Source organism: Trachemys scripta, chromosome 17 (assembly GCF_013100865.1).
Source record: "Trachemys scripta elegans isolate TJP31775 chromosome 17, CAS_Tse_1.0, whole genome shotgun sequence".
Taxonomy (NCBI): Eukaryota; Metazoa; Chordata; order Testudines; family Emydidae; genus Trachemys; species Trachemys scripta.
In genome coordinates this window covers 5664104-5683692 of record NC_048314.1, presented here as the reverse complement: position 1 = coordinate 5683692, position 19589 = coordinate 5664104, and the positions used below count along the sequence as shown (strand labels likewise).

The 19589-nt window shown below is 44.6% G+C and overlaps 1 protein-coding gene across 3 annotated transcripts in view; it reads left to right on the top strand.

The window, feature by feature from the left end:
* Window positions 1-19589, top strand: part of PNPLA7 (patatin like phospholipase domain containing 7) — a gene marked incomplete in the record, with an annotated part of 370650 nt that overhangs the window by 99118 nt on the left and 251943 nt on the right. For all 3 annotated transcript variants that reach the window (XM_034793933.1, XM_034793931.1, XM_034793932.1), the window contains 2 exon segments: window positions 3294-3394; window positions 5381-5539. In XM_034793933.1, the coding sequence (XP_034649824.1) occupies window positions 3294-3394; window positions 5381-5539 (260 nt within the window).

The window sequence follows — 19589 nt, the reverse complement described above, 5'->3', positions numbered from 1 at the left end:
CCTTACATTTCTCTAGTGCCTTGTTTTGAAAATTTAATCCGTGGGCGAATGAGAGATGATAGGTAGGGTGAGGACAGGTTGGGAAGATGACAAGTAGATTATGTTTGATACAATAGACAAGAGGGAGCTAGTGAAGGGATGCAAAGAAAATGGTAACATGAGCTTGGAAAATGATCTTTGCAGTAGCATTCTCAATGGATATGAGCGAGGCAAAATTGTATTTGTGAAGACCAGAGAAAAGGATGTTGCAGTAATCAAGATGCAAGATGATGAGAGCCTGGAGAGAGTTTTAGCTGCGCAGATGGGTAGGAAAGGCTGTATTTTAAAGATGTTAAGCAAAAAGAATCTGCAAGACATAGGCATAGCTTGGATGTGAGGACCTACAGAGAGGTCTGTGTCAAAGAGGAGACCCAGATTACAGGCTTGAGGATGGTGGTGTGCTCCACAGGGATCAAGAAAAGAGGTGGGGAAGGGGGGTGAATTTATTTTTGGGGGAGTGGAGAGAGACAATTAAGAGCTGTGTTTTTAGCCATGTTGAGGTTGAGCTGACAGCTAGCCAGGCATGAGGAGATGTCAGAGACAGACTGAGATTTTAATGTGGACAGAAGGAGACAGGTCTGGAGTAGACAAGTAGATCTGTGAGTCATTTGCATAAAGATGGTAGTTGAATTTGTATGGGGATGAGATTACCCAGAGATAAACTGTAGAGGGAGAAGAGGATCCTTTGGTCCTATGGAACCACCACAGAAAGCTGGAGGGAGGGATGAGAAAGATCCTCTGAAGCATATGCTGAAGGAGTGATTAGGGAGTTAGGAGGAGAATCAAGAGAGAACAGAGTCATAAAAGCCAAGGTGGGGCAAGATTTCAAGGACAGGAGAATGGTCGACTGTGTCCAAGACATCTGAAAGGTCAAGGAGGATGAGGATGGATTACTGGTTCTGAGAGTTGGCTGCGAGGTCATTGGAGACTTTGAGAGCGGTTTCAGTTGAGTGCAGGAACAGAAGCCAGTTTAGAGAGGGTCTAGGATGGAATTGGAGAAGAGGAACTCTAGACAGTGACTGGAAACTGAGTTAGGCAGAATGTAATAAGTGTAGTTGCTCTTTGCCCATGGTACTGTGGCTACTGTCATTGCTTTACTCACACAAAAAGTGCCATGAGATCTTTAATAATGACAAGTGATCAAGACCTTGGATTTTACATTTTATCCCAGCAGCATATTGACCACTCAGACCATGTTGGGATGTCAATTGGTGATTCAGAGAAAAGACTGGTGCCTATTAGATGATCAGTATCACACAAAGGGTTTCCCACCATCCTTTATCTTGCTTAGCTGGTGAGAATTGACAAGGTCTCAGCAATCTGTGGGAATAACTTCAGAAGCAGCCACATCTGTGAAAACCATTTTTTCTTTTCGCTACCCCAGTTCCCTGTATTTCTGGGGTGCAGAGCATACTCTGCTCCCAATTCTCAAATTAGGTCATGTACAAAGAACATAGCAAAATGGATTGACACATATATGTATCATCTCCCCGCCCCCCCAACCTGTTGTTGAAAGTCAGATTCACATCCTTAATCCTCTCCAGAGGACAGACAGGCAAGTATGTCATATAAAGGATCTGGATTTAAGGACAACAGAAACAGGTGAACCACTTGAGATCCCATGATGGATGGAGCTGTCAAAGTACAAAGTATTATCATCACTTTTCAGTAACTAGTGTCCTTATTCTAAGTGTTTTATAGAATAAGCAATTGTGAAAGTAAAATAGCAACTCTCTGCTTGCGGGTGACAAAATGAAGACTAGATTTTCCTTCCTCAAAACAAACTATGTGTTGTACAGAAGTGCAATCCTACTGACGAGCGAGGCTGCATGGTTGTAAGTGATGGCTTTGCTCTTGTGAATAAGTGTTCAGGAAGGGAGAAGCAGTGAGATATTGTCAGAAGTGTGCCCGTATCCTGACACTTGCACAGTGACTTTCATACCAGAACTGTGTGGGTCAGCAGTGAGCAAGTATTGACCAATAAGGATGAAGCTCCAGTCAGTTGCCTATGTCCTTCTGTTCCTTTGCTTTAAGTTTTCTAGGTAACATTTGCTTGCTACATCCTTTCTGATTCCCACTTTGGCAGCAAGATGGTTTAATTTAAGAGAGGGGGTGTTCCCAGGCACAAAAAAGGGTTGTGGGAAGATGTGACTTGTAGAACTGTAGTAGAGTAGTACTTTCATCCATGGGCTGCCTTTTCTTTGTGCTCTATGATTTTAATAGAAAGAGCCAAGTATGAGATGCTTCTCATGGCTGTGTGATAAGATGTGCCACATTGCTGGATTCCTTTTTTAGGCCTTGTCTGGCAAAGCACTTAAACACGTGCTTAGCTTTACGCATGAGTTTAAATCCTGTACAGGATCAGAGCCTTAATGTATGCAGTTCAGCTGGTGGCATAACACAAGCATGTAGGTGACCGTGTTCTCTTTGAGGTGCTCTTCTAATGCTCTTATAGAAGTTTGGCTGGAGTGACTGTTTTTGGGGTAGCTAATACTAGTCTTTCATGGGGGTTAATAACTGAATACCATATGGCCCCATTGGAGCTTGGTGGCTTCCAGAACCGCCAAGTTTGCGTCATTGTTAGAGGCAGAATGAAAGAGATGGAAAAGATGTGCCAGAGAGAAAGGGGAGATAACCCATGCCCCTGCCTTGGATGGGCTGGAGTTCCTCAGCGTGTTGGGAGACCATTATGGACTTGGGGGCAGTCCAAGCTTTCACATAGCTCCTCACCCTCAGAAGTAAAAAAATATATATATATTTTTTAAAATGTTGTCTTCAATTGCTCAGAATGATAAAAAATTAAATGAAGTTCTCTCCACATGTCAATTTTTGGTGGTTGTTTTGCAGGTCACTTTAAGTGTTCCGTTATGGAACCACACAGTCTGTGCAGAAGGCTAAAACCAGATAGCCTGGTGAGAAAATGCTGCTCTAGTAAAGGCAAAATTGACAGAGAGAGTAAAAAGTTAATGCTATTTTCCTTGTCTTGCTGTCTGTGAAGCCTTCCCATAGCAACCCTTGTGGATATATTAATTTCTAGAAGCTGCAAGATGATCCAGCTACATTGCAACATCAGGCCGCATTTTCTTTGCTGTCTGTGCAATTCTTAACTTTAAGAATAAAAAAAGAAAAGTGGCCTATGGATGTATATGGTGTCTGCCGTACTTGAGAAGACTGACCAAGGTGCTATAGGAAAGGCTAACCGAGCCATGGTGGTGGGACTGCTTTGAAAAAAACCTCTTTCCTGGTCTTTGCAGGTAGCTCCAGTGGCACTAAATCAGACTTGGATATGGCGTACGAGAGAGCCAGGGTGCATTTCACACCAGATGAAGCTCCGACCAGTCCTGTTGTGAGCAAGGTAGATATTCTCTGCATGAGGTCAGAGATACACTTCCCTCCTTGCCCCTTAATGTGGTTCCTCCTCATGCACCTGAATAAGAAATTCGATTGTGCTTATGGATTGCGTGGTCACATAAAATATTCTGCAACCATGCACTTATACATATGTGGATGGAGCTCTGGCCCTCTCCATGGGGGTTGTGTCAGCATCCAGTCTTCATGTAAAGCCAGATGTTGGCAGAAGCAGATCAGTTGTCTTGTGTAAGTGTATTTAAAACTTGTAATTACTCAATAGAATTTAATGGCTCTTTTGGCTCATTAGTCCCAACAAGGACTCTGGTACTGAGGCATGGGATAAAAGTCCTTATGAGACTGCTTTGACAAGTAATAGTGCATATGCTGTAGCTATTTTAGCTTGGATGTTACCTGCATATCAAAAGGGATTACTCTAATAGGTGAATCTTCTACCAGATCATGTTTTATCTGTCAAAACTGGTTCACAGCAACAGGAGTTCAAAAGCCACATGCAGCCTGTGAGATTTCGACTGGGTTTTCAGTCCTGTGACTCATAAAATCTGCTCATCTGCTTTTCTGTTTCCAAGACTTGTCTGTTTTTAACTTTTTTTAAAAAGCCCAGGTGAGAGCATGAGCTGTAGGTTTCAATTCAGAGCAAAAGTATACAGCTGATTGACTATACATCTTTTCAAATTAAAGTTTGAACTGAAATTTTGGTAAAAGTATTGGAGAAACTACTGGTATTTGGTAAAAGTTCCTCCTACTCTGGAGGCTGCAGCGGTGGTTCTATGTAAGGGAGGTGAGCAAACTGGGAGAGGAGGTGCTCCTCACAGAAGAAGCTGGTAGTCAGGGATCATCTAGGACCTAGAAGTGGTCTTAACCTTTACTGCAGCCTGCACCCCTTTGGTTCTCAAAATACATTCTCGCACCCCTTATCAAAAATCGTTGAAGTAGGTCAGTTCTTTAAACCTAGATATATTTTTTGTTTGTATATTACAGTAATCGTTAAAAAATGTATAATAATAAATACATAGGTTTGATGAAACAAAGTAGTTGTACTTACATGCCTGTGCTTAATTTGTGTTTTCAATGATTTACCTTCTAAAAAAATCTGCCCAGAAAGGGCATCTTGCACCCCCAGGGGGTGCGTGCATCCTTGGTTAAGAACCACTAGAATCTAGGTTTTGCATCTGGCTGTGGCCATCCCCGCCTTCTTCTGCATTTGGGTTTCAGGCCAGATTAAACGAAGAAACCAATCTCAAAAACACTTTGCAGTGCAGGTGATGATGGTGTTTTGGAGACTGAAAAGGGGAAGGCCTGAGTTTCTGGGAGTTACCCACACAATATAGGTGACTTAGCAGGCTGGTCTCTGATCAGAGTGGAGTGTGTTTGTGCCAGAAGCCTCTGGGATTTTTGTGTAAGCGCTCCTGTATTTGACTAGTATGTGCTAGATCCTCTGAGACTCAATCTATGCAGGATCCTGCTTTCTGAGAACTGTGTTGAAGAAGTAGTTTTACCCTCGGGTCCTTGGTGAGGTTTGGAATTTTCTCAGAGATATTTCTCCAGACTCCACAGACATTTATCTCTCTGGATTCGTTACTCCCATTGTCATGTGTAATTGCATATCTTACTGTTTTAATTAAATCTTAATTCCATCATAGCAGCAGCTGCCTAATTTGTGAGATACTTGGGGGGGTGGGAAGGGGAAATTTAAAAGATAGAAATCTTATTTCTCTCTTTTCCAGGTTCCTGGGAGGCCAGATGAATAAACCTATTATTGCTTTAGAACGACCGACTTAATCAAGGATGATTAATTTAGTGAGCAGTTGAGTTTTTGTTTTGTTTTGTTTTGTTTTAAAAACTCCTACGTATTTCTAGGTCACCAGTTGTGGTAGGTTGGAGAGCACAGATGATAATACAATTTCTTTTTCCCAGGTAGATGCTAATTGTAGCATGAAAAATAACATTTGGCATCTTTGCTTTTTTAAAGTCTATATTGAAGAAGACTGTGACCGTGACAGAAACTCCCTCTGCGGTTTTCCATTACATAGAGGGTGACTTAGCTGCGCCAGACTCCTGTGCCGGCAAACAAGTTGATGCCATCTTCGAAGCTGCTAAGAAAGACCTTTTAACATTGATGAAACTCGATGTAAGTTATTAAAGGAGAAATGACCTTGCTGTGCCTTTCATCCCATTCTGCACAATCAGTAAAAAGTAAATCACCTCCCTGATGTACTGCAAACTCTTTAGAAGGGAAATGGACTGGTTGAGTGGATGTTCTTCTATTCCTCAGCCTGTTAAAGTTGAAAGCAGGATTGAAATAGATGTAACTTTACATCTGTAATGCTTAATGTGTGACTGTCGGCCATTTGAGTTTATTTTTGCCTTTGAAGTTGCAGTTGTTTACCTTGCTGATAGGAATCACAAAGGTTTTTACTGCAGGTAAGTGAGAAACAACTTCTCATTTTTATCTAATCTTACACTTTTTGTTGTCAACAACCCATGTTGACAGTCCTCCTCAGACTGCCTATAGGTGGCAGTGTGATACTCAATTGCAACAAGTGCAAATATCAGTACCTTTGGAAAGTGCTTGCCAGTAGCGGATTTACCATGGAGCCACTGGTGCCATGGAGCCAGGCCCACACTCCCGGGGGGCCCCGACCAGGCCCACTCTTCTCTGCCCCCCACTCTCTCCTGCGGGGGGCAGAAGCTTGGTGCTCCTGGCAGTGAGGCTCCTGCTGCAGTAGGGCAGCCAAGCTCCCCCTCCCCTGCCTCTTCTCACAGCTTGCTCCCTTCCCGCCCTCCCCCTCTCTGCCGCCGATCAGCTGTTTGCCAGCAGGAGGGTGGGGGAGGAGCACAGCCACAGCATGCTCACCTGGGGAGAGGAGGCAGAGAAAAGGCGGGACTGGGGTCTTGGGGAGGGGGTGGAACGAGCATACCTACTCTGACTACAGAGCTGCACAGCCAGGCTGAAAAAAGAAGGTGCTGCTCAGCTCCCAGGAGTTTGCAGTTGGACACCACCTTCTGGGTGCTAGTGCTGGTTGAGCTCCCTTCTGTGTGCTGGGAGCCATCCTTCATCTTGTACAACAGTGATTGCCCATGGTGGGGCAGGCCGGGGATGGGGACAGAGGCAGTGAGGAAGGAAGGAGGTGGGATGGGGAGGAGATGGAGTGGTGGGGAAGGGGCATGGGATGGGGACGAGAAGGGGATAGGGCAGGGATTGGCAACCTTCGGCATGCGGCACGCCAGGGTAAGCCCCTTGGTGGGCCGGGCCAGTTTGTTTACCTGCCGTGTCTGCAGGTTTGGCCAATCGCGGCTCCAGGCAAATGGGGAGCTGCAGGACGAGGGATGTGCTGGCCGCAGCTTCTTGCAGCCCCCATTGGCCTGGAGCGGCAAACCATTGCCAGTGGGAGCCGCAATCGGCCGAACCTGTGGACGCAGCAAGTAAACAAACCGGCCCGGCTCGCCAGGGGCTTACCCTGGTGGGCCACGTGCCGAAGGTTACCAATCCCTGGGATAGGGGAAACGGGGGCCCAGCATGCGGATCCCCTTGGCAGCAGCTGGGGCTCCCCTGTTAAGCAGGCCCATCAAACCCTCACCCTGACAAGCCCCACCTCCCCTGCATCTGTACCACCCCAATGAGCCCCCCCAGACACCCTTCCCACTGAGCCCCAACCACCTACACCCCCACCCAAATGAACCCTGTAGGTAAATCTCTGTATTAAGCACCTTCACATAACTTTCATATGACTTTGTATTATGCCTCTTCATATAACCCTGTATTAAGCTATTTTCATACAACGTTGTATCAAGTCCTTTGATATAGGAACTTTGTATCAGATCCCTATGTAGAAAAACTTATAGAAAACTTTGTGTTAAGCCTTGGTGTAATGTTGTAGCCCCTAAGGATAGTTAAAGTAGAAGAAAAATGTCTTTTTGCTAGGAGTAGAATAAGATTCCCCCTCCCCACATTCCCTTAGTCAATTGCCCTGTTGAATGAATGAGGTGTGAATGAGCAAGGCATGGAAGGCAAGCACCTCCAGACAGCTAGTTGGAGAGGGGATGGAAGCCAGACCCAAGGACAATCAAACTTGTCAAGTGGGCTCACTAAAGAAGAGCAGACATATTGACAGCCTCGTGGGGGGGCGGGGGGGTTAGAATCAAGCACCTTCTTTTGGAAACACCCTCTTTGAACAGTATTGGGACAACACTCAGAAGGAAGCAGCACAAAGGACCAACGGACACAGATTTTGAATCTGGTAAATGTGAGGTGTCTTGCAGAGGACCCTGGGTCTTGTCAACATCAGAGCATTGATCCAGATCGGCAGATGCCCGGCTCTACCCCTCCCCATCTAACTCACCTGGCCAGTGAAGTAAAGGGGAGCAACTAGTTGGTAACAACAAGACGGAGTGTGTTTGTGTGTGTGTGTGTATGTGAGTGCATGAGTGTAATATAGATCATATGCATATGATACAGTGTTGATTGATGCATGTATTACCAATGAATCTGGCGTTTTGCCTTATTTCCCCTGAAAAGATCCTGTGCAGTACTTTAAGTACAACAACCCCACCTCCCCTGCACCCAGACTCTCCCCCCCCCCCGCAGATTCCCATTGCCCCTGCACCTGGCACCTCCCTGTGCATCCAGATCCCCCACTGAGCTGCCTGCACCCAGACTGCCCCCCCGAACCCTCTTACCCCCATCTGGATACTCCCACACTAAGTCCCTCTGCACTTGGATTCTGCTGCTGGGCTGAGCCTCCCTGCCCACATCTGGTGTGCCTGGTGCAAAAGGGGCAGGGCCCCAGGGTGTTTCTGTGGCAGGCCTGGCCCTTGTGCTGTGTCAGGGTCAGGTTCAGTCTCACTGTCAAGTCCCTGTCCCAGGGGGGTAGGGGAGGCTGCAGGGTGATCTCCCACCTCCAGGCAGCCAGTGGCCTGTGCTCCCCACTGCTATGGTGGAGCTTCCACATTTATTTATTATAAAAAAAAAAATCAGAATTTTAAAATATTATGCACAGAATTTGATGCAGAATTCCCTCAGGAATATGGGGCACTATACAGCTGTGATGGTGGGACTGTGAAGGGGGTGCTGGACAGTAGGGGATCTGTGGGTGGGGGAGCTGGACAGGGGGTATGGTGTGCAGGGTTGTAGTTGTGGTGGGATGTCAGCGGGAGGGGTCTCTAGGCAGGGGGTGCTGGGCATAGGGATCTGTGAGGGAAGTCTCTGGGTAAGGGGGCACTGGCATAAGAGCAGGGCACTGGGCAGGGGGCAGTGTGGAAGGGGCATGCTGGCACCGCAGGGCTGGGCAGGCCAGTGTGTGTCTAACAGTTTGGGGTTTGTAAATAGTGCCCTCGTGCTGGGCTGAGTGGGGCCACTCCTGCTGTGCTGCGTCTCATTGCCCCCAACCGGCCCCTCGCTCTGCAGACCACCCCCCCATCACATGCCCTATTTCCCCAATGGGGGCCCACAAATATGTTTGTCGCCCGGCCCACAAAAAGTTAATCCGGCCCTGGTGCTTGTGTGCAGCTTTTGTGCTCATATAAAGAGAGGAGGCTGCCAGTGGAGCAGATGGCTTTTGACAGTGTATAGACTTCTTGAAATGATACCTGATATATGAATATTAATATGTAAAAACTGATCATGGTATAAGATTGGAAACGGAGGTTCTTGAAATGACAGTAACTGGGGCACACTCCAGAGCCTTTCTTTTTAGTGATATGTGTTGAACCCTGAATACATTAAGATGCACATTTTTTTTTTAAAAAAGGGTACTAATACAAGCTGTGTCCAACATGCCTGAGCTAACTTTGTTCTGGGGCTTAACTTTTTAATATCCTGATGTTTGAAGGTTTATATTTGTGGCTGAAAATCTAAATAATGTATTCGTGTAACAATTTATGGGGCCCCCATTGTGTTCGGTGCGGGACAACATTACGTAAGCTTTTGTGTTCTGCTTCTGTGTCTCCAAGAGCAAAAGAAAACCTCCAGAACTACTATTTTGTTCAGCATACAAAGTCCTTCCTTGAGTCAGAGTTTTCAGGGCTTGCTGAGTTTATAGCCGTGCTGCTGTGGTACCTGAACATCTCTCACTTGATTTACAAATGGATCCATTCAAATAAATGAGTCATCCACTTGCGTAGCTTCATAAAAGGCAGTAGAGTCCCCTTGCTGCAGTGGCAGGTGGCTAGCTAAAAGCCTGAATGAATAGGTAAGCGGTGCCATGAAGGTGCCAAACTCTAGCAGATTGACAGAAACTGCAAGAGCCCTCAACTGAGGAGGACTGGCACTGTCCTGGATACTTGAATTCCAAGATCTAATAGCAGGAGCAACCCAGTTATCTGTGCCATTTGTTTAAAAAAGTTTATTTTCTGTTAGATCAAATGAGTTCCAAAAGAGGGTCTAAATTGTGTGTGTGTGTGACCGTCCAGATGAAACAGATGTCCTGCACCCCGACCCCATGCCCTGAGCCCCCTCCTGCATATCTGCACCCCTCCTGCACGTTGTCCTGAGCCCCTTTCTGCACACCGCACCCCAACCCCCTGCCCCAGCCCTACATTCATGGCCCTGCATGCAATTTCCCCACCCAGATGTGGCCCTTGGGCCAAAAAGTTTGCCCACCCCGCACTACAGTGTTGGGAGGGTTCTCCTATCACTATAGTTAATGCTCCTCCCCAAGAGGCAGTAGCTAGAATTCTTCTGTTGACCTAGCACTTTCCACACCAGGTTAGCTTACCTGTGTCACTCAGGGATGTGGATTTTTCATGTCCCTGAGGAAGGTAGCTGGGTTGCCTTACCTTAATTAAGGCCAGGTCTACACTAAGACGTTAACTTGATATGAGGTACTCTTAAACCTGTTTATGAATTTCCACATAAGGGAGATGCACTAATTCAATTAACTCTGTTTCTAAATTGATGTAGTTAAATCAATGCAATTTTTGTGTGTTGACAAGTCATGTAGTATATTGATGTTAGAGTTCCGAGTTATATTCTCCTGCCACCCTAAAATATTCAGAGGTTCACCATAAGGGCTTGGTATCTACCAAAAATAGTTTAAGCTAAGGAGTGATTTTGATTTCTAATAGAAAAGGAAAAAATTCTTGCCCTCTACATATATCTTAGGGAGAGAGGCAGCAGGATCCTCTGGCTGTAGCAGGGAATAGGAATTGGAAAAGCTGACTCTTAGCCCTAGAGCTGATCCTGTCTCAAGATGTGGCATCAGGGAAGTCACTTTGCCTTTCTGTGCTTTGGTTTCCCCTTGTTCCGAATGGAGTTAATACTTTCCCCACCTCACCGGGTGTTGTGAAGCGTAATCATTTAGTGTATATGAAGCACTTTGAAATTTTCCGAAGGAAGGTGCTTTGAAAGTAATTCTCTTACCAGCGCAAAAATAAATGGCTGTTGCAGTTGATTTTTAAACCAAGAGCTCTGGGTCACCTGTCTTTCCACCCTAACTGGGGGTCAAACTTGGGGTGCAAATGGCATAGCTCAAAGGCAGGAAATAATTCAGTTGAGCAGCTAATCATCAAGTGAGCTCTTGCAGTCTAGCACAGCATAGGGGTAGGGATAGCTCAGTGGTTTGAGCATTGGCCTGCTAAACCCAGGGTTGTGAGCTCAATCCTTGAGGGGGCCACTTAGGGAAGTGGGGTAAAAATCTGTCTGGGGTTGGTCCTGCTTTGAGCAGCGGGTTGGACTAGATGACCTCCTGAGGTCCCTTCCAACCCTGATCTTCTATGATATTGCAAACTATAGCTGGGCCTTAGACATTCTGGGCTCTAAAATTAATGCACATCGTAACACCCCAGTGTCTGAAAGAAGGAGAGAAAGAAAGCTCATTTGAATAGTTCAGGCCTTGTAGCCTTGTGCACTATTATTTATGGAGGGCTTAATTTAGCTCTGCAGAGCGGCATTGACTTCTCTTTTGGGACTCTTAACGTGCCCTATCATTTTGCTTTCAAGGCAAAACAAAAGTCGGTTTCAATGTTTCAAATAGTTATAATAGCCTGGAAGTTGAATGCACCCATTGTTCTCATGATGTCTGATAGAGGCCATCTAGTCTAATTATACCCGTTAATTAGTGTGTTTAAAACAATAGCCTCTCTCCTAATCTATAATTTAAAGAGTGAATCTGCCAGGTGACTTCAGCTGTGCTCAAAACATAGGGCCTGACTCATAGCAGAGAAAATGGCTAGTTTCCAGGCTGCCCATATGGGCTTGGTGAAACAAATGCCAGGCGACTTTATTTCCCTTTTAACTGAATATTGCTCTTAGCTGGGGACTTTGAAAGAACTGGTACTTCTACCTCTTTAACCGGAATGGAGAGTGACTTATCAAGAATGGAATTCGTGACACTGTGGTTATGACCGCAGCTGTGGGTTACACGTGTAGTGTCTGTTAAGACCATATACCTGGCCAGATTAATAGTCTCAAATTAGTATCTTCTAATTTTTGCTGTAGAGCTTGCTATAGAATATTTAATACTTCATTTGTCTTGGAGACTATCTGCCCGCTGGGAAATGGGTTGGTGGTGTCAGCCCAGCTTGTTGTGGATGTCACAGAAGCACTTCACAATTGTAGTAATTGGTACTTGCTGGTACTCTTAATAGAGAGGCCAAAGGCAGATTGGGCTATGGACAATAAACTGTTTGCTCTCACCCTTTGTGGCTACCCTACAGGCTCAACAGAGGCATGCTGGTGGGACAGTGTGTGAGTGAAATCCTGCTGTACCTGTTCTGTGATTAGATAGAGACAGTGAGCATTCAAGGCTGTCGGTCTGACATCAGTCTCCTGCATGAAAACTCATTTTTTGAAAAGTAATTTATTACCCCTGCATCCTCCACTGGCATCCAGTTCACTTCCATTACCAGTTCAAGCCTCTGGTCACTGACTTCAAGCCATCAGTAGGTCAGGACCCAGGTACATTAGTGACCATATCTCCTAGATAACTGCTTTCCTCTAGGACATTGCAGTTGCAAAACTCTGGACAAAACATGTGAGAGCTGGAGTTGCTGTTCTTGATGAGGAGGATCTCTTGTAAGAATGAGCTACTATAAGAAGTAGGCTGATCTGAAGTCTGGCAACTGCCTTTAGAGTATGCTGCAGAATGCACCATGACTAGAATAGGGAAGAGAAGGAAGGAAAAAAATCTCCCAATAAGAACTTAGAATGCAGTGAGAGACGAGCAGAAGACTCCACTAAGCCCACTGTGTTGACCCTTGTGTTCCAGATGTAATCAACCTGTGCAGTGCTCTCCTACTATGGGGATGACCACTTTTGACAACTCTAAGACAGGTAGAATTTGAAAATTACAAGGTGATCAAAACAACCCTTCTTCAATAAGTTACATAGCTGAAATAGTAGTTACATGAAGAAATGCCCCAAACTTTATACTGATAGGAGATGTGACACTTATGCATGTAATAGAAGGGCTAATCATGGTTGCATAGGATGAGCAGAGCTTTGCAATTAAATTAGTTTCAATTACAATGAAATAAAAATGGGTCCTTTAAAAACGTAGCACTGAGTATCAAGATTTTTTTTGATCCTGAATTATCTTAATAATGGAATAATGCAGACTCTTCAAACTCCTGTGTAGCAGAAACTTGCTGGAATCTGGTGTATTGGCTATATTTGAAAACTTTTTTTAAGGATTAATGGTATTTTTTTTGCCATTGTTCTTCATAACTGAAAGTTTATTTCAACATGGTTTGAAGAAAAATGTTCTCTAAAAAGAATTCCATAAAGACCTGTCTTTTTTGAAAATGGTTACCATCTCCTATAGTCGCAAATAAGACTGAGGTTACACATGTCCTCATTTTAAGATGCTCTCTTTTAAAATAGGCACCCAATGGGAGTAAGCTAAGCTGCCCTGAGATCAGCTTATGGTTTATGACATCATGAGGAAAAAAGAAGAATCACTATGGGACAGAGTTGAGGTTGCTTGGGTACCTTAACTGTGCAGTTCCAGATCTTAACATGTTTGGATTTCTTTTAAATTAACCTTGACTCTGCTTGTTTTAGGGTAATTACAATACCTATACTGGGTTTTATCCTTAAGTTGCTGGTATGTATTCTCAACCATACACCCACACTGATGTAGCTTTTATCCAGGAGTTACATAGAAAACGGTACACAATGCCTCTGATTCTGACATCCCCCAAGGCATTTTACAGACGTAGGCCTGATCCTGCAACTGCCTCTGCATACATGGAGCACCATTTAAGTCAATGGGTCCCTAACTTGAAATGCAAATTATACACACAGGTCATGTCATCTACCACTGAAGCAGAGAAGTTGTTTGATAGCACACAGCCATCATATACAATAGTTAAGGTCCAAAAGGGACTCCAGATGCAGTTGGCGTGTAGCTAGAAGTGGACATTTGGGTGGGCCCCAGGTTACAGTGGATGAGCAATGATTTGTCCCTGGGGCATGGAAGACCAAAGCCCTAGCTGGGCTGTGCCCTGCACTTTGCTGCTAAGTGGATGCTGAACCTTCTCATCCATAAGCTGGTCATAGGATCTGTCCAGGTCACTGAAGTTGGACAACTCTCTTTCTCGCCCTTGCTCTGCATCTTTCCCACCAGCTGCACTCTGGAGCTGCCCACAAGCCCAGGCAGGCACATCTGCCAAGGTGGGGAGTCTGGCACTGGGATGGGATGGGAGCCCTGGGGCATGTCTACACTGCATTTGGGAGCATGCTTCGGTTTTTCAGCTGGAATAGACACACACTAATTCTGCAGGCTGAAAATAACATGGTAGCTAAGAGTAGCTGAGTACCCTGCTCCTAGCTCCAGTGTAGGCATACATTTACATTTTAACTGAGGATGTGATTCCCAGCTTATGCAGATGTACCCATGTTCGCTCTGCTTTATCTAATGCCTAAAAATGAACGTGTAGCTACGGCAGCATGCGCAGCAGGAGGGAGTATCCGCCTTGAATATGTACCTGGCATCTCTGATGGGATGTACTCTGTGGCGAGGCTCCCACCCCCACCGCTACATTCTGTTTTCATGTGCTAGCTCTCATTGAGTAAGCTCAAGTACACTTTGACGTCCCCTCAGGCTCAAATTTGGGTGGGCCTGCATGCTAATTGGGTGGGCTGTGGCTCACCCAGGCCCACTCATGGCTATGCCCGTCATATGTAGTATGCTGTTGAAAACTAGGGGGGAGGGATAGCTCAGTGATTTGAGCATTGGCCCGCTAAACCCAGGGTTGAGAGTTCAATCCTTGAGGGGGCCATTTAGGGATCTGGGGCAAAAATCTGTCTGGGGATTGGTCCCCCTTTGAGCAGGGGGTTGGACTAGATGACCTCCTGAGGTCCCTTTCAACCCTGATATTCTATGAAACTGCAGGGGGAACTAAGGTAGGTAGGCTGTAATCACTGGAGACTGGGTTTGAGCAGGATACATATAACTATTATGATAAGATATTAATGTGTTTTGTTTCTTCTTGGGGGCAGGTGGAGTGAGATGAAACCAAAAATGTACATAAAATGAGAGATGTGGCACAAGTTGTCTGTTGCTCAGATCTCATTAAGTGTAGATCTGTGTATAATTCACTTTTTCCATGGACCGAAGTTAAGTGGCATCTAAATATGACCTTTTATACATGTCCAAGAATAATTGGCACAGTGTATTTCGGTGCCCAGCTGTGATTCAGAAAACCATCAAATGAATGGCGTCAGAAGGAAGCCAGCAGACTGCATGGAGCCCTCAATCCAAGGCAAGGTGTGGGCTTGCAACCAGAGCTGTGAGGGAGTTTGGTGATCTTATCTCTTTGACTCAGGAATACATTGGTTTGTATAGTCCTGTTCTATTGAAGGGCAACTGGAAAAGCTTTTGAAAATTAAATTTAGGAAGATTTTTAAGATCTCAGTTGGATATTGGGGTATGTGCAGGCTTAAATATGACACACAACCAAATCTGTTTGAAGGAAGAATTTCTTTTCCAGCTGCCTGCCAAGAGCTGCATATGCTTTTGTGTTCCCCTCCTCTAAGTGCAGTTGGTATTTGACCTCTAGGGAGAAATGGACCCCAGTGCAGAGGACAACTTGAGAGCCTTGCATTAAGGGCTTATATGGGATTTATGTGGTGCTTTGTATGGATGCTCTTGGTGGATCACACCCCTAATGCCGAACTGGATGTTCAAGAAACTACTCTGCTTTGTATCAGGGGGTAGCCGTGTTAGTCTGTATCTACAAAAACAACAAGGAGTCTGGTGGCACCTTAAAGACTAACAGATTTATTTGGGCATAAGCTTTCGTGAGTAAAAACCTCACTTCTTCGGCAGAAGCCCGGCTCCACCCCCTCCCCCATCTAACTCACCTGGCCAGTGAAGTTAAGGGGAGCAACTAATTGGTAACAACAAGATGGAATGGGTTTGTGTGTGTGTGTGAGTGTAAGTGTAATATATTATATGCATATAATACAGTGTTAATGAATACATGTATTACTAATAAATGTGGCGTTTTGTCTTATTCAAGAATTGTTCTTGAGAGGTCAAAAGGGGGACAATGTAGATCAATCTCTGATAATTTTCATATGACTTTACATTGTGCCTCTTCATATAACCTTGTGGTGGGTCTACCCACGTGTGACCTCGGTTTTCATGGAACTTTATATCAAAGCCTCATTTAGAAACTTTGCATTGCCCTTGGTATAATATTATAGCCCCTAAGGATTGAATAAGATAGAAGAAAATTTTCTTTTTGCTAGCAGTAGAACAAGAGCTCTCCCCCTCCCCCCCACTCTTAATCAATTGCCCTGTTGAATGAATGAGGTGTGGATGAGCAAGGCATGGAAGGCAGCACCTCCAGACAGCCTCAACTGTTGGAGAGGGGCTGGAAGCCAGACCCAAGGACAATAAAACATGTCAAGTGGGCTCATTAAAGACAAGCAGACATACCGACGGCCTCGGGGGTTAGAAGCAAGCACCTTCTTTTGGAAACACCCTCTTTGCAGCATTGGGACAACACTCAAAAGAAAGCAGCACAAAGGACCAATGGACACAGACACAGAGTTTGAATCTGGTATAGATTTGCATAAGAGGAAAGCTGCTATAAAAGTGAGGTGTCTTGCAGAGGACCCCGGGTCTCGTCTTGTCAACATGGGAGCATCGATCCGGATCGGCAGAAGCCCGGCTCCACCCCCTCCCCCATCTAACTCACCTGGCCAGTGAAGTTAAGGGGAGCAACTAATTGGTAACAACAAGACGGAATGGGTTTGTGTGTGTGTGTGAGTGTAAGTGTAATATATTATATGCATATAATACAGTGTTAATGAATACATGTATTACTAATAAATGTGGCGTTTTGTCTTATTCCCCCTGAAAAGATCCTGTGCAGTACTTTAAGTACAACAATATTAGGAAACACTGTTTCACTAGGAAGGTGGTGAAGTACTGGAATGCGTTACCTAGGGAGGTGGTGGAGTCTCCTTCCTTGGAGGTTTTTAAGGCCCGGCTTGACAAAGCCCTGGCTGGGATGATTTAGTTGGGAATTGGTCCTACTTTGAGCAGGGGGTTGGACTAGATGACCTCTTGAGGTCTCTTCCAACCCTGATATTGTATGATTCTATGATAATTGAGCAATACATTATATTATTGGCTAGCCAGGGAGGGTTGACAACTCCCTACCACTTGAAAAGGCCATCACTGAGGCATATAATTCCTTGGTGACTTACTTTCCCTCCAAGACCATAAGGCATAGTTTTCATTGGATAAGGCAAAAGTTACCTTAAATATTACCTGTAAACATATCTTTCAATGAAAATGAGTATTGTTTAAGTTACATGCTTCCAGTAGAGACTTCACATTGCTACCTTTATGGATAAATACCATGAAAGTGGTGTATTAGGTGTAGTGAGTTTGTCAGGTCTGAGACAGGAGATGCTTGTAAAGAACAATGAACCCTTTGCCAGTTGATGCCAATGGGCCTGTGTTACATTTCTCTTTTTTCTCTTTTTGTGAAGGCTTCATGTTACTTCTTGCTTCTGGTCAAGCCACTGGCCTGCTCTTAGTCACTGCCTTTTCCTTCCAGGCAGAAATACTCCTTGTTGGCCAGCAGGCTGGCTGAAAAGTTTTATATATGTTTCCCTTCTGCTCCTCTTGCTAGTTGCCACATTCTTTTGCTCCTTCATAACTATCTCACCCGTTGTCATAAGCTGCTTTTTCTGATGTTTCCTGCCTCGCTGCTTCATCGAGTTTCTCACAGTCACTTTTTGAGTCCCAAAACCTCTTCCTCCAGAAAGAAAGAAGTTTGCAATTGATGCAACTGTAATTGAGAATATATTATTGCCCTTATATAAATCAATGGTACGTCCACATCTCGAATACTACGTACAGATGTGGTCTCCTCATCTCAAAAAAGATATACTGGCACTAGAAAAGGTTCAGAAAAGGGCAACTAAAATGATTAGGGGTTTGGAACAGATCCCATATGAGGAGAGATTAAAGAGGCTAGGACTCTTCAGTTTAGAAAAGAGGAGACTAAGGGGGGATATGATAGAGGTATATAAAATCATGAGTGATGTTGAGAAAGTGGATAAGGGGAAGTTATTTACTTATTCCCATAATACAAGAACTAGGGGTCACCAAATGAAATTAATAGGCAGCAGGTTTAAAACAAATAAAAGGAAGTTCTCCTTCACGCAGCGCACAGTCAACTTGTGGAACTCCTTACCTGAGGAGGTTGTGAAGGCTAGGACTAGAACAGCGTTAAAAGATAAATTCATGGTGGTTAAGTCCATTAATGGCTATTAGCCAGGATGGGTAAGGAATGGTGTCCCTGGCCTCCGTTTGTCAGATGGCAGGAGAGAGATCACTTGATAATTGCCTGTTAGGTTCACTCCCTCTGGGGCACCTGGCATTGGCCATTGTCGGTAGACAGGATACTGTGCTAGATGGACCTTTGGTCTGACCCAGTATGGCCGTTCTTATGTTCTTAACCTTTCTGGTTTTTGTTCATCACGCAATTCCAACATCTGCTTCCCTTAGCTCTCTCAGTATCCATTCTGTATCCTAATTGGGTTATTTCTAGGAAGGTTGGGACTAGCCTAGTGACCTTGTCTGAGAACTTTTTGGAGAACTCCTTTCTTTGTTGCCATCCCTGCCTATTTTCTCCTCATAGTTTGCTGAACCCCAGGCCTTCATATTCAGCCTCCTCTTTGCCAACAATAGCTCACAAGACAATAGATGTTCGCTCATCCATCATGTGGAATTTTCAAAGAAAAATATGTAGTAATATTGCCAGTCACTGGCCAATCTCATTCCAGAATTTGTTGTTCCTTCTGTTATTGCATTGGAGTATGCTCCTCTTTGGAAACATTGCCCTTGTCTGAGCTAAGTGATAATATAATTATCTAACCATTTAAAATGAAAAAAAATCCTATTAGGGCACTGAGAAATAATATGCCTTTCTCTGTTCCCATCCAGAGTTTGGGGTTCAGTCAGTAAATCAGTAATTAAATTATTCACTTACTCCAAGCAGATTAGAATATTGAGATTAGTGGAAATCTTGAAACACAAACTGTCAGTTTGCTTCTCCCTCTTTTGGTGGCTTCTTTTATCTAGATAGACCTACTACGGCCCAGTTTGGGCAACACTGGCTTATTTTATTTAGAAGCAGAACTTGCTTTCTCCTCTGCAGCATGAACCGCTAACACGTAATTGATTATTATTTGTTGTTTATATTACTGTAGCACTTAGGAGGTATAGTCATGGACCCCATTGTGCTAGGCACTGTACAAACAGAACAGGGTTTTTTTTTGTTTTTTGTTTTGTTTTTTTAATTTTTTATTTCGAAAGTACCATTTTTAGTGCAAGAAACTTTATTTAGGACAGATTTCACATCTTCCTACTGCTGAGTTTCTTGCATCTTCTTCTGGAGCAGCTGGTCTGGCCACTGCCAGAGACAGGACACCGTGTGAGATGGACCGCTGATTGGATCCAGTCTGTGTAGCCCAGAGGGGTGGCTTGCCTTCACTATATCAGCTGTAATGCAAGGAACCTACAGCTCTGTATCTTGAAAGACATTACCTTAAGCAAGTTAGCATAAGTGTAGTCAAGTATAGTAGGCCTGCGACCTTTGGCATAGATAAATAGTCTGACTGTTACCCCTTAGGTTTTGGGGAACTAGGAATGGCTTGCTCAAAGGTAGGAGTTGAAACCTAACGGTAAATGGCAACCACAGGAATATGGAAGTGA